This window comes from Eubalaena glacialis, chromosome 19, assembly GCF_028564815.1.
Source record: "Eubalaena glacialis isolate mEubGla1 chromosome 19, mEubGla1.1.hap2.+ XY, whole genome shotgun sequence".
NCBI lineage: Eukaryota > Metazoa > Chordata > Mammalia > Artiodactyla > Balaenidae > Eubalaena > Eubalaena glacialis.
In genome coordinates this window covers 22,273,441-22,294,461 of record NC_083734.1, presented here as the reverse complement: position 1 = coordinate 22,294,461, position 21,021 = coordinate 22,273,441, and the positions used below count along the sequence as shown (strand labels likewise).

At 43.6% G+C, this 21,021-nt stretch overlaps 1 protein-coding gene across 6 annotated transcripts in view; it reads right to left on the bottom strand.

Moving 5' to 3' along the window:
* Positions 1 to 21,021, bottom strand: part of LOC133080959 (C-C motif chemokine 4) — a 174,085-nt gene that overhangs the window by 15,848 nt on the left and 137,216 nt on the right. For 3 of the 6 annotated variants that reach the window (XM_061177148.1, XM_061177150.1, XM_061177149.1), the window contains one exon: positions 3,561 to 3,662. In XM_061177148.1, the coding sequence (XP_061033131.1) occupies positions 3,561 to 3,662 (102 nt within the window). Of the gene's footprint in view, positions 1 to 3,560; positions 3,663 to 16,450; positions 16,725 to 17,282; positions 17,402 to 17,906; positions 18,103 to 21,021 lie in introns of those variants that run through there. The other 3 variants (XM_061177151.1, XM_061177152.1, XM_061177153.1) reach the window with 2 other exon arrangements.

Sequence of the window (21,021 nt, the reverse complement as noted above, 5' to 3'; positions counted from 1 at the left end):
CTCAGGGAAGGTGTACATCTGGCACCAACCCATCACTTGTTCTTGGCCACCATTTACTGAGCACTTGCTAAGTGCCAGGCACCGGGCTAAGTATTTGGCACAACCTCATTCACTCCTTAGAATGACCCTGTGAGGCACGAACTATGATCACCGTTTTAGGATGAGTAACGTGCACCCAACTCAGAGCTAGGAAAAGGAGGGGCCAGGGTTCAAATGGGGTCTGTGCGACTTCAAATCTCCTCGTTACACTGTACGGCTGCCAAGGCTCTGTGGAGCTAGCAGCCGTGCTCTCCCACGAACCAGGACAATGACGTCAGCCCTAGGAATAGCCTTCCCCATCAGAAGCCCCCACTGCCTCCTCCCGTGGCTCCCCAGGGAGGGGCTGTGCAGGTCAGGAGGGGAGTCGCAGGGGAAGCCCAGTCAGCCAGCCAGAGGTGGGGAAACCCCACTGGGACAGAGGTGGCTTGCTCCAGTTGGCTTTGCAGGGAACAGGACAAGATGGTCTGAGCAGGATGGAGATGTCCTAAGTGGGGAGCATGGCCGTGAGAATGAGTCAGAATGTGGCCAGTAGCTGACACACACTTGTGGTCACTCCGTGCAAAGAGGTGGGGTGGGTTTTTTTCTTATAGTTTGAATGTGGAGGAAAATACAGAACCATGTGGATAATGTCCCCTCATTATTACTTCTTCGGGAGGCAGCGTGGTGCGCCGGGAAGTGCTCTAGCTTTGGATGTGAAGAGACCACCTCTGCCGTTTATTAACTGCCTGATGTGGGATGAGCACATAATCTCTCTGAGACTCAGTTTCCAAGCACTTGAAATACGGGTAATAATATTTACTTCAAAAAGGTGTAACGAAGATTAAGTGCAAAAGTGAGATTTACAGACATTTCCACCTCATCAGTTCTAGCCAGTACTGCTGTGTTGATTGGGTAGGGCATGCACTAGACAGTGATAGCCAGCAGATGGCGACATGGTAGCTAACACCATAGACTTTGCTCCTGAGCCAGGCGCTCAGGCTCTGCCTTCCCTGGAGCCGGAGAAGGACAGGGATCTTTAGTGCAAGTTGGGGGCACTGTTAAGGCACTTCTTGGTGTCACTGTTTGCAGTGTGATCCAAGTGACTTAAGGAAGAGGGTGCAAAGGAAAACATAAACAAGATGAAAAGACAACCCTCACAATGGGAGAAAATATTTGCAAATGAAGCAACTGACAAAGGATTAATCTCCAAAACTTACAAGCAGCTCATGCAGCTCAGTATCAAAAAACAAACAACCCAATCCAAAAATGGGCAGAAAACCTAAATAGACATTTCTCCAGAGAAGATATACAGATTGCCAACAAACACATGAAAGGATGCTCAGCATCACCAATCATTAGAGAAATGCAAATCAAAACTACAATCAAAACTACCTCACATGGGGTGGGATAGGGAGGGTGGGAGGGAGGGAGATACAAGAGGGAAGAGATATGGAGACATATGTATATGTATAAGTGATTCACTTTGTTATAAAGCAGAAACTGACACACCATTGTAAAGCAATTATACTCTAATAAAGATGTTAAAAAAAAAACAAAAAACTACCTCACGCCAGTCAGAATGGCCATCATCAAAAAAATCTACAAACAATAAATGCTGGAGAGGGTGTGGAGAAAAGGGAACCCTCTTGCACTGTTGGTGGGAATGTAAATTGATACAGCCACTATGGAGAACAGTATGGAGGTTCCTTAAAAAGCTAAAATAGAACTACCATACGACCCAGCAATCCCACTACTGGGCATATACCCTGAGAAAACCATAATTCAGAAAGAGTCATGTACCAAAATGTTCATTGCAGCTCTATTTACAATAGCCAGGACATGGAAGCAACCTAAGTGTCCATCATCGGATGAATGGATAAAGAAGATGTGGCACATATATACAATGGAACATTACTCAGCCATAAAAAGAAATGAAATTAAGTTATTTGTAGTGAGCTGTATGGACCTAGAGTCTGTCATACAGAGTGAAGTAAGTCAGAAAGAGAAAAACAAATACCGTATGCTAACACAAGTATATGGAATCTAAAAAAAAAAAAATGGTTCTGAAGAACATAGGGGCAGGACAGGAATAAAGACGCAGACATAGAGAATGGACTTGAGGACATGGGGTGGGGGAAGGGTAAGCTGGGGCAAAGTGAGAAAGTGGCATGGACACAGATACACTATCAAACGTAAAATAGATAGCTAGTGGGAAGCAGCCGCGTGGCACAGGGAGATCAGCTCTGTGCTTTGTGACCACCTAGAGGGGTGGGATAGGGAGGGTGGGAGGGAGACACAAGAGGGAGGAGATATGGGAATATATGTATATGCATAGCTGATTCACTTTGTTATACAGCAGAAACTAACACACCACTGTAAAGCAATATACTCCAATAAAGATGTTAAAAAAATAAAAATTAAAAATAAAAATAGAAAAAAAAAAAGGAAGAGAGTGGACAGGAATCACGGTAAGGTGAGAAAAAGAAAAAAATATATTTGGTTCATTCTTTAGTTTCCTCATCTGTAAAATGGACGTGAGATGAATACCTACATCTTTCATACCTCAAGTTCTCAAGATTAAACAAAATAATGTATTTTGAAAAAGATCTGGCACAGACAGGTTGCCAAATATGTGTTTTTCACTCTTTTCCCATCATGTGGGATGCCAACGTATGCCAAAGGACCTTTGAAACATTCCCTAAAAACAATATTTCATAAACATCTTTGAAGTTGTTTTTAAATTGCATGTAATTTAAAATTAAAATATATCCAGCATTTTGAAGTTTATGAAACTTTTTGACATAAACAATACATCCTCACAAAAGCAAATTGGCCAAGTATCTTTGGATTTAAAAAAACATGCATGCCCTTTGAGTCAGCAATATCATTTCTAGCAATGTTTCCTAAGGAAATAATCAAGTTATCAACGGAACCATTTAGTTCCAAGGGAACCCTTTGATAGTAAAATATTAGAGAAGTTTGAAAGCCCATTGGTCAAGAAGTAGTAAACAAAATGTGGTACATTCACAGTAAAAATGCTTTGATGTCTTTGAAAAAAACAGAGTTGTAGAAATATGTCCATGCTCGTAGCAAGCTATTCACTACATATTATTGAGAGTAAAAAGAAAAAAGGAAAGTTTAAAAATGTTTGTGGAGGGTGATGCCATGATTATTTGGCACCATACCCCCTGAGTATATTTGTGGAAGGATATGAACATACATGTAACTATGTTTATCTCCTGGTAATAAGATTACAGGCACATCTTGCCATCAACTTGTTCCGTAGTTCCTGACTTTTCTGTAATAAATACGTATTCCTTGTGAAAAATTAAATGAGATTTTCTTTTATTTTTTAGGATTCGCATACTTGAAAATGTTGGGATAAAGGTTCTGAGACCAACCTTTCCCTCAAAGGGCAAGAACAGAGGGACACCTCAGGCATTCGGGTGTGTTTCTCTGGGTGATCACACAATTGTGCAAGTTCAAACACCAAGCTCCTAATTCTCCCAGGATAGGCTGGGGTGGAGAAAGTCAGGACTCACCTCTTTGAGCCTGTGGGGAGCAGATGAGCGAACAGCCACGCTCCACGCATTCTCTTCCTCTTCCACAGTCGCTGTCTTCTAAACAGTCATTCACACACACAACTGGCAAGAGGAAAGACGCAGTTAAAAGCTTTGAAGTCTTACGATTAGAAAATAAATACTCTCAATGCCTTTACAATATCTTTCAAAAACCATCAGTTCCCTAGAAATAAATCTAACCAATTATGTGCAGAAAACTACACTATATTACTAAGAAAAAAATTTAACTGTCTTATAAATGGAGAGAGACGCCATGTTCATGGATGAAAAGATTCAGTGTTATAAAGATATCAGTTTCCCCCCAAATTGAAATTTCATACAATCCCAGTAGAAATCGTAGAAGGATTTTTCACAAAAATGGATAAGCTGATTCTAAAAGTTTATATGTAAGTTTCCCAAACCAACAATAATCAAGATAAGAATCAAGACAATTTTAAACAAAGTTACAGGACTTCAGTGTGGTTGGATTAACCGGACTGTCCATATGAAAAAAAGGAACTTGCCCCCTACCTCACACCACACTACAAACTCTGTTCCAAATGGGTTATAGACCGAAGTGAAAGGTAAAGCAATAAAGCTTCTAGAAGATACTATAATAGATAGCTTCATGATCTCGGGATAGGCAAATATTTCTTAAATATTACAGAAATATTACTGACCATTAAACTAGATAGGTAGATGGAACCTCATTAAAATTAGGAACTTTTCTTCATTGAATGACACCATTAAGAGAGTGAAAAGAAAAGCTACATTGGGAGAAAATGTTTATAATACATATATACGACAAACAACTTGTATCCAGAATCCCTTACAAATCAATAGTAACAATTGATAACCTAATAGAAAAATGGGCAAAAGGATTGAACAGACACTTCACAAAGGAGAAAGTTAGAAGTTGTTACAAAAAAATAATGTCAGATTTTGGGAAGGTGGTTTTAATTGTGTAGGTTGGCATAATTTTTGAATATTCTATAATTTTGCCTTAAAAAGACACAGAGCAATCAAAATAGCAAAATTCAAAACACATAGACAACAAAACTGCGGAACAAGGTATCCCCTGAACTCCAAAATATGAGTGGATGGAAGGAGACATACCACTGTCATCTACCACACCAGTGAGGTATCTGCATCTGTGCAGAAATCTGCAGGAAGCAATGAGGTGACTGATGGAGAAGACTGGGGACATTGTTCCCATGGGAACTTCCTGAGGAATGTACTAGAGATTGATCATCAGCCAACCAAAGTACTGGAGAGACATCAAAACGGAGACTAGTAAGGCCATTAGATATACACTTACAGTAGAATTAAGCCTTAATAATGGTCTATGGATAAAGTCTATGAAATAGCTATATGTTCTGACAATATACCTATTAAAAATCGGGGAGGGGGAAGGAAAGAACATAGGAAAACAGAGTAAACTTGATAAGTACCTTAATATGATTAAGTGGGAATGAAAGGATATTGCTTAAAATCAGCTGCTGGGGGTAGGGGAGTGGGGAGGAAGGAAAGAAGGAAATTAGCTAATTTCATTATGACTATTACTCATAGTAGGAAACCTATAGATAATAATAAAAAAAGGGGGACCAAGGGTGGTACTCAAAGGTCTTAGTTTAAGGTAACTAATAGAACAAAAAACGAAACCCTTTCGAAATGCAAAACATATAGTAAGAGAGAGGGGAAAGGAGAGAGAGATTACACAAATAAAATAGATTATATAACAAAAGACTATGTATCTAACAAAGATATCTACAACAGTAAATAAAATAACAACCAAAATGGTAAGATAAACTGCAGGTATCTCTTTTAGAGATACATATCAGATCCAACCCAATCTGATAAGGGGAATGGGAAACGCAGGGTGATCGTTCATTTAGAGCAAAGGAAATGCATCTGATCAATGCCGAATCTCCACTCTGCAGTGGGGACATGGCAGCTTCCGTGCCAAACCATCCCCAGGTCTAACACTGGGCTCTGTGCCTTCTCTGCTCTCAGGGAGGATCCCCTCAGCAGCCTCACCGTTGAAAGCAGGTCTCTGAGCACAGGCCACCTCCAGCCCCCTGACGATGAAAGCCACCAGAACAAAGATGGTGCCTGTCTTCATGTTGGCCTTTACGTGATGCACAGGCAGAACCCAGCCCCATTTTATACTCTCAGTGCCACCAGAAAGGAGGGTGGGGCAGGAGGCAGAAGAGCTGGAAGAGTATCAAAATATAAGCCCTCAAAGGAGTGCCCTCAGATGTTCTAGTTTCCTTGTTCTATTTTGCGACTGATTTCTCAGATTAGGGAATGGTTTCTTGGAGATGCAAGTACCTAGCGGGAGAGCTTGGGAACATTTTTTAGCCCTTCATTCATTGCTTCATCACAGCTTGCCCCTGGTTTCCCTGGTGCCTTTGGGAACTGTGGTCAAAGAAAAGAATTTTCTTTGTGTAAATTAGAATTTCAGAGTGCGAGCTTACATTATGAAGCCAGGTGCTGTTTGTCAGGGCTCATCTGGGGTGTCCTGCAGGACCGGTTACACAAGGATGGTGAATGTGCGCTTTGAGTAGTTCCCAGGGCTGAGGGTGGAACCACAATGGTAGTCATGTTTAAAGATCACAAGCTGGGACTTCCCTGGTGGTGCAGTGGTTAAGAGTCTGCCGGCCAAGGCAGATTCGAGCCGTGGTCCGGGAAGATCCCACATGCCACAGAGCAACTAAGCCCATGTGCCACAGCTACTGAGCCTGCGCTTTAAAGCCCGTGAGCCACAACTACTGAAGCCCGTGAGCCACAGCTACTGAAGCCCGTGAGCCTACATCCCGTGCTCCACAACAAGAGAAGCCACCGCCATAAGAAGCCCACGCACCGCAACAAAGAGTAGCCCCCGCTCACTGCAACTAGAGAAAGCCCCCGCGCAGCAACAAAGACCCAACGCAGCAAAAAATAAATGAATAAATAAATAAATTTTTAAAAATAAATAAATAAAATAAAGATCAGAAGCTGGGCAGGGCCCTTGGGGGTTGAGAGACATGGTCCCTCTTGGTGACTGGTGTTCTCTGAGCCTATTCTGCTCTATACCAAGAGGTTCCTGGACAGAAAGCTGTGTGGGTGAGCTACATGAGCAGAGCTACAGGAGAAGGACAACTAAACTTTCCACAGGGGCCTGTGGAAGGAGCCCGCCCTCTTTCCTATCCAAAGATTCTCAAAATCTTTGAGAAAGGCGTATGCAGGTAAAACCCCAACGACCGTGGGAATGAAGAGAAAGTCTGCGTTGTCCTTGGTGGTCAGAGCCTGGACAAGCTACCCTAAGAACAGAGAAAGACTCAGCAAGCCACAAGAGGAGGGCTCAGACTGGCCATCTCAGGCAGTGAGCTCACACCCAGGATCTCAGAATCTCTGCAGATGCAAAGGGTAGTAAGCACCCAGGACTGACTCCTCAATTTGAAGGAGGGACCAGGATACCCAGAGAGGGAGCTCAGTCCGGGGTGGAGATCAATGGCTGCAGGCAGCACAGAGAACAGCAGTGGGCCAGCCTTGATCCAAACCCAAGGTGGCTGGCCGGATCCCAGGCTGCTACGTATCGTGGCCTTGTTCGTGGGGCCGGGGCTGGACAGCCCCAAAGAGCTTGCAGGAGAATCCTTTGGAGCAGCACTGTTGGCAAGGAGAGGACTCCTGAATCCCTCTCAAAAAGTGATGAGACGGGACGATTATCACTTAGTTAGTATAATCTGTCAAAGTTCATTTTCACACAACAAACACATGAATGTGCTAAATAATTCAAACAATACAGATATATCCAGAGTAACCTTGCAGGAGGTAATCAATATTACCAGTTTGCTGCGTATTTTTCTAAACCCTTTTCCTATGCTTTTACATACACACATATGTGTATATACAAATATATACTTTGTTTGCAGAAATGAAGTTATATGTATTAATTTGCTTTATTCACTTAACATTATGTCTTGGAGAGCTTTCCAGGTTAGTATCTTCTTTTCCTTTTAAAAAATAACTACTATCTAAAATTTCATTATATGAATGGTTTATAATTTATTTAACCAAACTTCAATTGCTGGACATTTAGCAGGTTTGTGGGTTTTTTGGTTATCAAACAATTTGATGTGGATATGTATCATACACTTTGCAGTGCTTCCTTTTATCTATATCTATATCTATCTCAGTATTTCTCCCAGAATAGATACCCTAACATGGAAATACAAAGGAGACATCTATGGTAAAGTTGGAAGGTATTGCCAAATTGTCCTGCAAAAAGACTACACTATTTATGGCTCAATAATACTCATATATATAAATCATATATATATAACACATATATAATATTCATCTATATATATCACACTTTCTTTATTCCTCTATTGATGGGCACCTAGGTTTCTTTGCAGATACGAAATGTGCAGTGTGGGGAATATAGTCAATAATTGTGTAATATCTTTGTATGGTGACAGATGACAACTAGACTTATCCTGGGGATCATTTTGAAATGTATAGAAATGTTGAATCACTGTCTTGTGGACCAGAAGTTAACGTAGTGTTGCAGGTCAATTATACTTCAAAAACAAACAAATTCATAGAAAAAGAGATCAGATTTGTGGCTCCCAGAAGCAGAGGAGGGGGAAGGGGGAATTAGATGAAAGCAATCAAAAGGTACAATCTTCCAGTTACAAGATACGTAAGTATTAGGGATATAATATACAACATGGTAAAGATAATCAGTACTGCTACGTGTTATAAATGAAAGCTGCTAAGAGAATAAATCTTAAGAGTTCACATCACAAGGAAAAAACATTTTTTAAAATTTCTTACTGTTGTATCTCTACGAGATGATACATGTACACTCAACTCATGGTGATGATCACTTTACGATGTATATAAGTCAAATCATTATGTTTCACACCTTAAACATATACAGTGCTGTATGCCAATTATATCTCAATAAAACTGAAAGGAAAAAAAAGACTATACAATTTACACTTCCAACCACAGTGAAGGAGACATGGATTTCTCACACACTGATCCAGTACATTTGTAGTCTTGCGTCCCCAAGTTAAATTTTTTTTTTTTTTTAAGCAACATAAATTTATTCTCTTGCAGTTCTGGAGCTCAGAAGATTGAAATCAAGGTATACATTCTAAAGTATGGACAGGGCAACTCCTTCCAGAGTTCTAGGGGATAAGACCTTCCTTGCTTGTTCTAGCTGCTAGAGCTGCATTCCTTGCCTCTTGACACCTTCTTCCATCTTTAAGGCCAGCAGCATAACATCTTCAAAACTCTGCTCTGTCTTCACTTTGCCTTCTCCCATTCTGTGACAAGTCTCCCTCTGCCTCCCTCCTACATAGACATTTGTGATTATATTTAGGACCTACCCAGGAAATCCAGGCTAATCTCCTCATCTCAAAATCCTTACTTTAATCATGTCTGCAAAGTCACTATTGCCATATAAGGTAACATTCACAAGTTAAATTTTTAAAAATTCTATTTATTTATGTCTTTCTTGAAGTAGAGTTGATTTACAATGTTGTGTTAGTTTCAGGTGTACAACACAGTGATTCAGTTATACATATACACACGTAGCTATTCTTTTTCAGATGTTTTTCCATTATACGTTATTACAAGATACTGAATATAGTTCCCTGTGCTGTACAGTAGGTCCTTGTTGTTTACCTATTTTCTATATAGTAGTGTGTAACTGTTAATCCCAACCTCCTAATTTATCCCTCCCCCCTGAAGTTTTTAATGGACTATTTCCAGCTGTATATAGTCCCATAGGCCCCTTGGGATGTATCCCAGTTGGGGATATAGGGCAAAAAATTCTCACCACAGTAAAGACATTTAATTAGCAGAAGTTGTGTAACCCAATATAATCTGCTGGTTACTCTAGCACTTCAGTTCCAAGTATGAAGCAAAGCATAATTATGGCCTGGAATAATCTTGCTGAAGTAGGCATTGCAAAAACAGGCGCTGCAAGGTTATTAAGGAGGGACTCTCTCCAATACTAATGACAATACTTGAATTTTATGAAGCATGCAATTGCCTGGCAGGTCCTGCACTTGTACTTTACACCCACCATCTCACTGAAGGCTCACGAGCCTGAGGGGTTGCTTCCATTGGCACTCTCATGTCCCAGATGAAGAAAGTGAGACTCAAAGAAAGTCATGCCTTGCAAACACTCCAAACCCACCAGAGACCCACTGATGTGGACTCTCCAGTCCTGGGGTCCAGAAAAGCTCCACAGATGCTTTTCATGCACCTGGAAATAATGAGGAGTGCTTTACCTACCAAATAAATAAAACCTTTATTTCTTTGTGAAAAACAAAACAAAATGATGTCCCTAGAAAAAGTGGATTTCTGGTACTCGAGTGACAATCACAAATTTGGGGATTTGCTAAATTCTCATGACATATTATCATTTGAAAGGGTCAGGTGTCTGCAGCAGCCATGAGACGCAAATGAACAATGAAGGGAGAAGACTGAGTCAAGACCTTGGGAATTCCTAGATGTCCTCCTGTAACTGAGCAGGACCCTATGTGGCCTTCCTGGGACAGACCCCTCTCCCATATCCTCTGCTTTAGCTCCGCTCTGAAGTACCCAGATAATAGTATCTGATGCATATTTCCTGAGTTGTTTTACAGATGCTAAAATAACCCCCAAATGGAAGAAATTAACTACTTAATGACCATGAGCACATAGTCCCCAGGCCTACTGGAGACTAAGGATTGGTCATTTTAACCCCTGTGACACCCTTACCATCAAACAATCGGAGAATTGTGCACTAGCTGATCACAGATCCTGGGACTGCTCTTCCCACCTTGCCTTTAAATAGGCTTTGCTGAGACCCATCTGGGAGTTCAGGCTTTCTGAGCACTAGCTGTCCCCGACTCCTTGTATGGCACCTTACAATAAACACTGCATTTTCCTTCACCACAATCCGGTGTCAGTAGATTGGCTTTACTGTCTGCGAGGGAGCAGACCCAAGTTTTGGGTCAGTAACACTCAGTCTGTAAAACCCACCCACCGTACTTGCAGCCATCAAAGTTGTATTTCTTTTCTTTTCTTTTTTTAAATGGCACGAGACCTCAAGGCTGTCACAGCTTCCATGTTCAGACTCCTGAATTTGCTGGAATTCCATTTTTCCTGGAATTTCATATTCCAGAGAGTCATTTCCCAACCCTGTCAAATCCTTTAAACACCCAACTGCACTCTCAGCTCCCCAGTCCCAGATCTTGTTTATGTTGCATCTTTGTCATCTTTGTCCTGTTTCATAAAGAGTCGGGGATGAACACCAAGACATTGTGTTACAGAGCATGAGATCTTGTTAGGTCAGAGATGATGAAATTAAAAAGTCAGATAGCATGTATCTGACTAGACATCTTCTTAACACCTGGGGGCCTGCTGCCTTTCTGCATGACTTTAAGTGTGTAACAGATAACCTTTGGAGGAATTACAAGGTGTCTTCCCTCCTTCCCCTACTTCCTTATACTCACTCGCATTCCCCTGTGTTGCAACAGTCAATTATAAAATACACTCACTGCCCTTGGGGGAGGGTGGACACAGCTTAGAGAAGCAAGTCAACTGAGTTCCTCAGTCGGTTTTCTTTCAGACTCTACTTTACATACTAGTTCTGAAAGCACAGGCTTTCCATTTCAAGATCTCAGCTTTTGGGGAGAAAAGGATTTGGGTGGACATGGTAGGATGGGGATAAGGCCAAACCCCACACGAAACTGGAGATAGGGTTGATACCATAAAGTGTAGATGTGTTTTTAAAATTCATGATTTAAGAGCTAGCTTTCCACATAACGGGAGAGAAAAATAAGATATACACTAGAGGGAAGATAAAGGAAAGACGTGAGCCAAAAAGTTAGGCATCTGAGAACGATTAATAGGGTCCCATCCCTGCCCTGGAAGAGGGTGTAGTGGGACTGGGAGGGGGCACAGCCCAGGAAGGCTGCCAGCCTTTCCAAAAAACTTGGTGAGCTCAGAGGAGCTTAGGGTTGGACAAATGGGCCAGAGTCATGGACCCAACCCAGGACGCTATGACAGGACTCCTGGGTCCTTTGAAGGGTGAGTATGCAAAGCAGCTCAGGACAGCCTTGGGGCCGCTGGGCCCGGTCATCAGGAAGAGCTGTGGTTTCTTTCACCCTCTGCAGCTCAACTCACATCCTTGGCTTCTGCTTGCTCAGCTTCTGGCCTCCTATGAGGAAAATGCCTGTGTCATGGGAACATTACAGAAGACTCTGGGTTGGGGTGAGGTAGTGAGAGGACAGAAAGTTTGCATAAACCAGAACATGAGGAAACAGACTCCTCCCGTCTAGAGAGGGAGATGGGAAGAGGCAGGCACCACAGGAAAGCAGAAAACACAGGGCTGGCGTCCAATGGCGCTCACCCCCCCATCCTGCCTCATCTCTTCTGGCCCCCACCCAGAAACCCAGAGAAACCTCAGCCAGACAGTCTGGAAAGCAGATACAAGCTCCCTGGCCTCTGGGTGAGAAAAGGAAGTTTTATGAAAAGAGGAGAAAGGAAAAAACAAAGTCTGATGTTGCACAACAGGTGAAGTCCTACTTTGCCCCACCACGAGGAGTCCATGCTGTCATCTGTAATTCCCTGGTAAAGCATTTCTTCATGAGGGTGTTCAGGCCTCCTGCTGTCTTCCCTGGTGATCCGGCCTCTGTGGAGCTGAGTTTCTCTCTTCTCCACACCTCAGGGGCAGGGAGGTGTGGGGAAAGGGTTCCACTGTGAGGGAGGAGGTTCTGGTCCTAACCCTGTCTTCTCTCTAATAATGAAACCAGAGATGAGCCATGGCTTTGCTCTGGGCTTCATTAGACAAATGAGAGGGTGGATTCCTCCAGATAGGAGACCAAGATGCCCAGAGGGCCCCAGGAGTCTCAAGAAGAGTCAGGCTTCCTCTTTTTTTTTTTTTTAATACTTATTTATTTTGTTTGGCTGCATCGGGTCTTAGTTGCGGCACGTGGGACCTTTGTTGCGGCATACGGGATCTTTAGTTGCGGCATGCGAACACTTAGTTGCAGCATGTGGGATCTAGTTCCCTGACCAGGGATTGAACCCGGGCCCCCTGCATTGGGAGCCTGGAGCCTTAGCCACTGGAGCACCAGAGAAATCTCCAGGCTTCCTCTTAATGTGGCTGGTGGGTGTTGAATCTTTGGTGAAGCTTCAACCCTCATACTCAGCTGCTGAAGCAGCCCCTCCTCTTGAGATGCCTCACCTCATCATAATCTGTCACCTTGGAATGTGGCCACTTCACCCTGAGTTTCTCCTGTGGGTAAGTTTGTCTCACCTTCTAGAATGTTCCATTCCCTTCCACACTAAGCTGGAGGGGGTCATTGTCAATGACCCTTCCATTGGTGATTGTATTAGTTTCCTATTGCTGCTGTAACAAATTACACAAACTTGGTGTCCTAAAAACACACACAGTTATGCTTTTAAAGTTCTAGAGGTCAGAAGTCCACAATCTGATTCACTGAGCTGAAATCAAGGTGGCTGTGCTCCTTCTGGAAGTTTTAGGAGAGAAACCATTTTCTTGCCTTTTCCAGCTTCTAGAGCTGCATTCTTGCATTTCGTGGCTTGTGGCCTCTTCCTCCATCTTCAAAGCCAGCAGCATGGCATCTTGCTTTTGTTATCACATTGCCTTCTCTTCTGTGGTCACATCTCCTTCTGCCCCCTCTTATAAGGACACTTATGATCAGATTTAGGATCCAGACAAATAATCCAGGATAATCTCTTCATCTCAAGATTCTTAACTTGATCACATCTGCAAAGCCTTTTTTACCTTATAAAGGAATATTCACAGATTCTGGAGATTAGGATGTGAACATCTTGGGGGCCATTATTCAGCCTACCACAGTGATCTATACCTTGTCTCAAGCCTGGGGATCATGAATTCTCTCTCCCAACCCCTTCTCTCAGAACTGTGTTGTGTATCTTTCACCGAAGACCATACCCTAACCTTCCCGGCCACCCCAATTACCCCTCCTTTCCCTCCCTTTAGGCCCTGAGCATATCGGTCCAATGGAACTTCCTATGATGACAGAAATGTTCTACATCTGCACCATGCAACATGGCAGCCACGAACCACATGTAGCCAGTGAGCACCTGAAATGTGACTAGTGCAACTGAGGAATTGAATTTCAAATTTTATTTAACTGAAATTAAATTTAATTGAAATTTAAATAGCTACTTGTGGCTAGTGGCTAAGTATTGGACAGCTCAGATCTAGGCAGATGAGAAGTAGAAGCCAAGACAAGTCAGGTTCTTTGCTGCTAGCCTCTTCTCACACATTTTGGGATCAGTTCTGCCCCTCCCCAACCTCCTTCTCTCAGTCCCTGCAGAATCTGAAGGAGGTTTCTACAGGAGCTCTGGGATGATGGGAGTGGCTGAGGGCAGGGCAAGGAAGGAAATTGTGTCTGTTGGCCCCAGAGAGGTACATAGTCTCAGTTCTGCTTTTGCATCAAACTAACATTCAAACAAGACATGTAAATCATAACCACAATGAGATATCACCTCACACTGGTCAGAATGGACATCACCAAAAAGTCTACAAATAATAAATGCTGGAGAGGATGTGGAGAAAAGGGAACCCTCCTACACTGTTGGTAGGAATAGAAACTGGTAAAGCCACTATGGAGAACTAAAAACTAAAAATAGAGCTACCATATGATCCAGCAATCCCACTCCTGGGCATATACCCTGAGAAAACCATAATTTGAAAAGATACATGCACCCCAATGTTCATTGCAGCACTATTTACAATACAGTAGCCAGGACATGGAGGCAACCTAAATGTCCATCGACAGATGAGTGGATAAAGAAGATGTGGTACATATATACAATGGAATACTACTCAGCCATAAAAAAGAATGAAATATTGCCATTTGCAGCACATGGATGGACCTGAAGATTATCATACTAAGTGAAGTCAGACAAAGAAAGACAAATACTGTACGTTATCACTTATATGTGGAATCTAAAAAAAAAAAAAAAAAGAATTTATTTACAAAACAGAAACAGACTCACAGACACAGAAAACAAACTTTTGGTTACCAAATGGGAAAGGGAGAGAGGGGAGGGATAAATTAGGAGTATGGAATTAACGGATACACACTACTATATATAAAATAGCTAAACGACAAAGATTTACTGTAGAGCACAGGGAACTGTATTCAATATCTTGTAATAACTTATAATGGAAAAGTATCTGAAGAATATATATATATATATATATATATATATATATATATATATATATGAATATATAACTGAATCACTTTTCTGTGCACCTGAAACAACACGTTATAGATCAACTATAGTTCAATAAAAAAAAAAGAACACTCAAACAATTCTGAGGTAGCTCCCTCTTTACCCTACTTACACAATGAGCTCTCCTTTTGGGGACCACGGAGGCATGTCACAAGGAGCACAGAAAAGGGGACTAACCTGGGGCTTGACACTGGCCTTGATGCTCTCTGGGTGGCCTTTAGAAAGTCACTTCTCAGTTCTTATTCCTCAGTTTCTGTACTATGATAGGGCTGGACCAAATGGTCTGAGAGGTTCCTCCCAGCTTGTGAATCAAGATTTAATTGTGCATGTAATTCTACTTGAGAGCCATGTTCTGCCTGACCCATGTCATAGGAAGTCATGACTGAAGGGTTGTTAGGTGGCCTTGGGTTACTCCCATCACACTCTAGAACCAAACCTGACATCTGTTCTTTTGTCCTCATGACCACACTTTGCATTTGCTCTGGCTCTAGAGGGCAGATCCACTAATCTAATCTGCCTGATGACCCTGGGAGGATAGACATTGTAGCCCATTTTAAGTGAAAAAGCTGAGGCTCAGAGAGGGAAAGAGAGAAACTTCCAGGCGTCAGGCCCCATGATGAGAGCTTTACACATCACATCATAACACCCCTTCAAAGTGAATAATATCACTCCCACTTTACAGGGGTGAAAATTGAGGTCCAATGAGACAAGATGACTTTCTTAATGATAGTGAGTGATGGAGGCCCACTTTTCTGATTCTGAGCTACTTCATCTCTTCCCTCTCTGTTGTGCTGCTGTTCCTGTTTACAGCTTCCCTACAAGATGTTGAAATGATAGCCCTCAGCAGCACAGGTATCTTTTTGGATCAGCCTTTCACGGTGTACCCCAAGCAGACCTACACGCCTTAGCAAGTCACATCACCTCTGTGCCTCTGTTTCTACATCCATAAAATTGAGGATAACAGTCCCTGCTTCATAAGGGTGTTAAAATCCTTGCTAAAAGTATTAAGTGAAGTTTGTATCTCTAGACATTTTAGCCCATATTAAGGACTCAGTAATTGCTCATCCTTATTGTGTTTGGAAACGATTCATAATAGCAGGCAATTCCCTTTACCGCAAATCAAATTAAAACACAAAGAAGGGCTTCCCTGGTGGCGCAGTGGTTGAGAGTCTGCCTGCCAATGCAGGGGACACGGGTTCGAGCCCTGGTCTGGGAAGATCCCACATGCCGCGGAGCAACTGGGCCCGTGAGCCACAACTACTGAGCCTGCGCGTCTGGAGCTTGTGCTCCGCAACAAGAGAGGCCGCGACAGTGAGAGGCCCGCGCGCCGCGATGAAGAGTGGCCCCCGCTTGCCACAACTAGAGGAAGCCCTCGCACAGAAACGAAGACCCAACACAGCCCAAAAAAATAAAATAAATAAATAAATAATTTTTTAAAAATTAAAAAAAAAACCACAAAGAAGCTGTCTACATTTTTTAAAAATTTTATTAACACTTGGACTCAATTGCATTATCCATGTATCCGCAATAGCAGAGAAACAATGATGGTGGACCATCCCCATGGGGGACACGTGTCCTTTGGCAAAACAAACATAAATAGTGGGAAACGACACCAAATACAATAATAACATAGTACGTAATAAAGATTAAATTAAGAGAAGGAACAGGGACGACTGAGAGGAGTCGTGAGTGTGGAGAGGGTGCGTCTTGCTGAGAAGCGTCGGGCTCAGGTGATCTTTCCTGCAGAACACCTGCGCCGGCCTCAGAGCAGCTCAGTTCAGTTCAAGGTCATCCATGTACTCCTGGACCCAGGGATCACTGGGGTTGGCGCACACCTGCCTGCCCTTTTTGGTCTGGAATCTGTGGAACAAGGAGTGGGCAGGTTAGAATCCCATGGGACCTTGCCTGTGGTGGGTATCTCCCTGTCCTTAACCATGGCTCGTGTTGGACAGAAGACCCTTCCTGGGGTGCTGCTGGGACCTGATTCCTTGTAACTTCCTCCTTGGGTTTAGCTGTGGCCTCCTGACTTGCCTAGATTAGGAACCAATGCGTTTTGCAATCAATGTGGACATATCTCCCCATTCATTCCCTGCTGCCCCTAGCAATGACTTTTGCACGTGTTTTCTAAGTATGGTTTAAGAATTCAGCCCACATCTTCTATCATCTTTTTGACTTTCCCTGTTTTCCTGGCCTCTAGCTAACTTCCTTCCCAGAAAGCACCTCCCCCTCCTTTAGCTCCCACCCAGCCCTCTCCAGGTCTCAACAGGTGACTTCATGACCTGTTCCTCACTGCTTTCAGGGAGGCCTTCAGCCCTGACACCTGCCTCCCTACTGCTTCATCTCCCCTCACCCCAAACAGGCCCCCTTTTCTAATCCTGCCCTCACCCTCGCCTCCCAGAAAGGCCCCCGGGTTGATACTCACACCACAGCTGGCTGGGAGCAGAGACTGCTGGTCTCGTAATAATCGATCACAAAGTTGCGAGGAAGCTTCCGCAGGGCGTAAGAGAAGCAGCAGGCAGTGGGAGGGTCTGAGCCCACTGGGAAGAAAGGCCGAGGTGAGACAGAAGCTCTACCCAGAGCTATTCATTTTGGCTTCTAGTTATAGATATTCAAAGGGCATCCCTGTGGATCTGCCAGATCCCCAAATATGGTCCCTTGTATCTAATCCCACCCACTCTGAGTAGGAGTCTTATTCTGAATAGAGAATCCTAGGAGAAGACCATGAAAGGATTCTAGAAGGTTCAGGCTGTATTGGGTCTTAGAGCACAGGTCTAACTCCCTTCATTTTACAGATGGGGAAACCAAGGCACAGAGAGAGACAGGGACTTGCTTAAACCAGTCTATGGGTTGCTATTTCTTAAGACAACAGGAACTTGAATATTACTGAGTGTCTACCAGACTCTACATTTCCCTGCAGGCTACTTAGAAATCTTCCCTGCTCCCTTTTGTCTCATCCCCAGATGTTAGTGTTGGACCAGCCCCAACTAAAAAGTCAGCGCTGCCTACATCCTGACTCAGTGAGAGCTGGAAGAATGGACTTACTTGGTGCTGAGAGTGCCAGAGAGCAGAAAGCAGCTGCGAGCACGAGGAAGCAGAGGACAGTCATGCAGAGCTTCATGGTCTTGGTGGAGGAGAGACTTGCCTGGAGCTTGGACTGCAGAACCCAGAAGCTTCAGAACCCTTCTGTGCTCTGTGTTGATACTGAGTTGGGAGCCCTTCTTTATAGGAACTCTGAGGCCTGGGACAGAGATGAGGGCACAGGAGGGCGAGTGGAATTTCCAGGGTACAGATGATGTCATGGTGCCAATAAGGAAACTGAAGCTAGCTGACTGTGAGGGGCTCTGCACAGCTTTCTTTTCCCCAACAGTGTCATCACAGAGGAAAGTGGAGGGAGGTGGAGGAGAGAAGAAGTGGGCTGAACCCTAGAGGGAAGTGGTATACCAAAGGCAGTGACTGAGGCTTGGGGGAGAATTGCAAACCCAACAAGAAAGATGGAACCTTCACACCTGCTAGAAGGGGCTTGTAGATGAGAACCATCATGCTCTTAGTGGTTAGCACCTCCAGAAGCTGGAGACTTCATGTCAGTCTTTCCAGGGTGGCCACAGGCCTGGCCCGAAGAAGGGGAGGAAGCCAGGATTCCATGTCCCACTGCAGGCCTCCTTCTGCTAGGCAGAGTGACTTTAGCGCCCTGTATATTTCCTTGGGCGTAAAGAAAGTGTCCAGCTTTGAATGTGCAGAAGGCCCCAGCAGAAGTGTAGCTTCTACATAGCAAACATTTACTATGTGTCAGGCACTAGGCAAGCTGCGTCATACACACACATCTAACCCTACCATAACCCTGAGCAGGGTGTGATTATTCCCCTGAGGCAATGAGGATCAGAGGGCAGAACAGAGTTCAGTGATAATCTCAAGGCCACACAGCAGTTAAGTGGCAGTGCCAAGATTTGGACTGAGGTTCATCTGACTCTAAAATCCATTTTCTTTCTACCCTGTCATCTCCAGAACAAATATAGAACGTGCCCACAGAGAGAGAAACTGCTGGCCACCTAGGGGCCACGCCACACACAAAGACCCATCTTATCAGGGCTGAATACAGGAAAGGGGTGTGGTCCGTCTTTCCCAAAGAATGCAAAAGAAATCAAGGGAATGCAAAAGAAATCAAGGGAATGCAAAAGAAATCAAGATTTCAGTGTGCTCCCTTGGGCCAATAACAGAAAAGGAGAAAGAAATCAGGAAGAATCAAGTTTAGAAGACCCAGATAAAGAATGTTCCTCCAGTATAAAAATGGAATTGGATAAAGCTGGCAATGAATTCATCTATGTTACAGATAAAGTATATAATCTAAGCCTGTGGGTATTTCCCAGACATCCACAGGGAATTCCCTGTGTTCTTGTAAAGCCCTGCCTGGTTCGGCAGCTGCTGTGGGCCTGAAGGTGACTACATGAAGCTTCCAAAGGCCAGGAATACAGTAGTGCATGAATCAGGGCAAGCAAGGGCCATTAGGATGATGGGATCAAGACCTCTATCCACCTGCAGCTCAACCACTCTGATCCACCTGCTTACCCGCAGTCCCACATTGCTACCTGCCTCTGCTTTGAAAAGGAAGAATGAAGAGTGAAAAGAGGGAGCCAGGCCTCCTGGGTGCTGTAGAGATGTGGGATAGAAGAAGTCACAGCAGCATCTCAGAGCATTTCAGTGTCACTAAATAAAGTACAATGTCTTCCTACTTCATCACTCTCCCCTCTCCCTGCTCCCACCACCTACACATGCACACAGACTGTACTTCTTTTCTTTATCCTTTCTGTCCTCACTCCTTTCTTCCTGTGAGTCTTGCTTCAAGTGTTCTGATCTTCACCAAGACCCCCATCCTCAACTCTAACACTCTACAATCTCTGATATCACCTATGCAAGTATCTCTCGTGGTCTCTCCTGGTTGATGGAGTTTCATCTTCATGCATCAAGAACCTTGCTTCAAGGGAAGAAGGATGTGTCTTGTGGTACCCGGAATCTACACAGACTTTGTTATCCTGGCATTTCCGTTCAACCCAATTGAGTAGTCACCTGTTCTTTGTCAGGACAGACAGAGCTGAATGACGACCCATCGCTGCCCTCAGAGTCCTTAGTCTAGTGATGGTGTTGACAGTGACAGAAATCACTATCTCGTGAGATGGAATAAGGTATGTGTCATGTCAGAGGTAGAAACAAAATGTCAGAGAGCCCAAAGGATGGAGAAAACCATCTCTTGGCTGTAAATGAATAGTTCCAAGTCAAGGCTAAATCCACTGTGCACTAAGGAAGAGCCCTTGACGTGGAGACCTCCGTCTACGTGAGTGGGGAGCGCTGATCTTCAAGCCATGGAAGTACATAACTCTGATGAAAATACATAAGAAGAATGATGACAGATAAGAATGGGCGATTACCCACACAGTGTGTTTGTTGTTTTTTGCCTCCTAGCCTTGATTTGATCTTTGGCTCATGCAGGCAAAATTTATTTATTCATGAAGGTCTTAACAATAATGCTGTGTTCACACCAGTGAACTTTCACATAGAGAGTACAAAGGCTTGTGTCAAAATGTTTAGCTAAATCAATGACCTCCAAGATTTATACATTGAGGCCATTTCTAAATAATAGTCGATAGAGAATGATAACAAATGCCTCTCAAATACACAGCCAAAAAAGTGCTCACCTCCTCTAGAGAACCTTCCCTGACCTCTCTTCCAACTGAATTCTGTACCTCCCTTTGTGCTACCTCCATCACATCACCTATAAAATATCTGTCTACTTGGCTGTCTCCCCTCCTAGAAAGGGAGTTCCTTAATGCAGAAACTGGGTTATGCTTATCTCTGTGTACACAGTAGGTATTTTTTTTAAATTTATTTATTTATTTTTATTTTTGGCTGCCTTGGGTCTTTGTTGCTGTGCGTGAGATTTTCTCTAGTTGCGGCGAGCGGGGTCTACACTTCGCTGCAGTGCTCGGGCTTCTCATTGGGTGGCTTCTCTTGTTGCAGAGCATGGGCTCTAGGTGCGTGGGCTTCAGTAGTTGTGGCACTTGGGCTCAGTAGTTGTGGTGGACGGACTTAGTTGCTCCACAGCATGTGGGATCTTCCTGGACAAGGGCTTGAACCCGTGTCCCCTGCATTGGCAGGTGGATTCTTA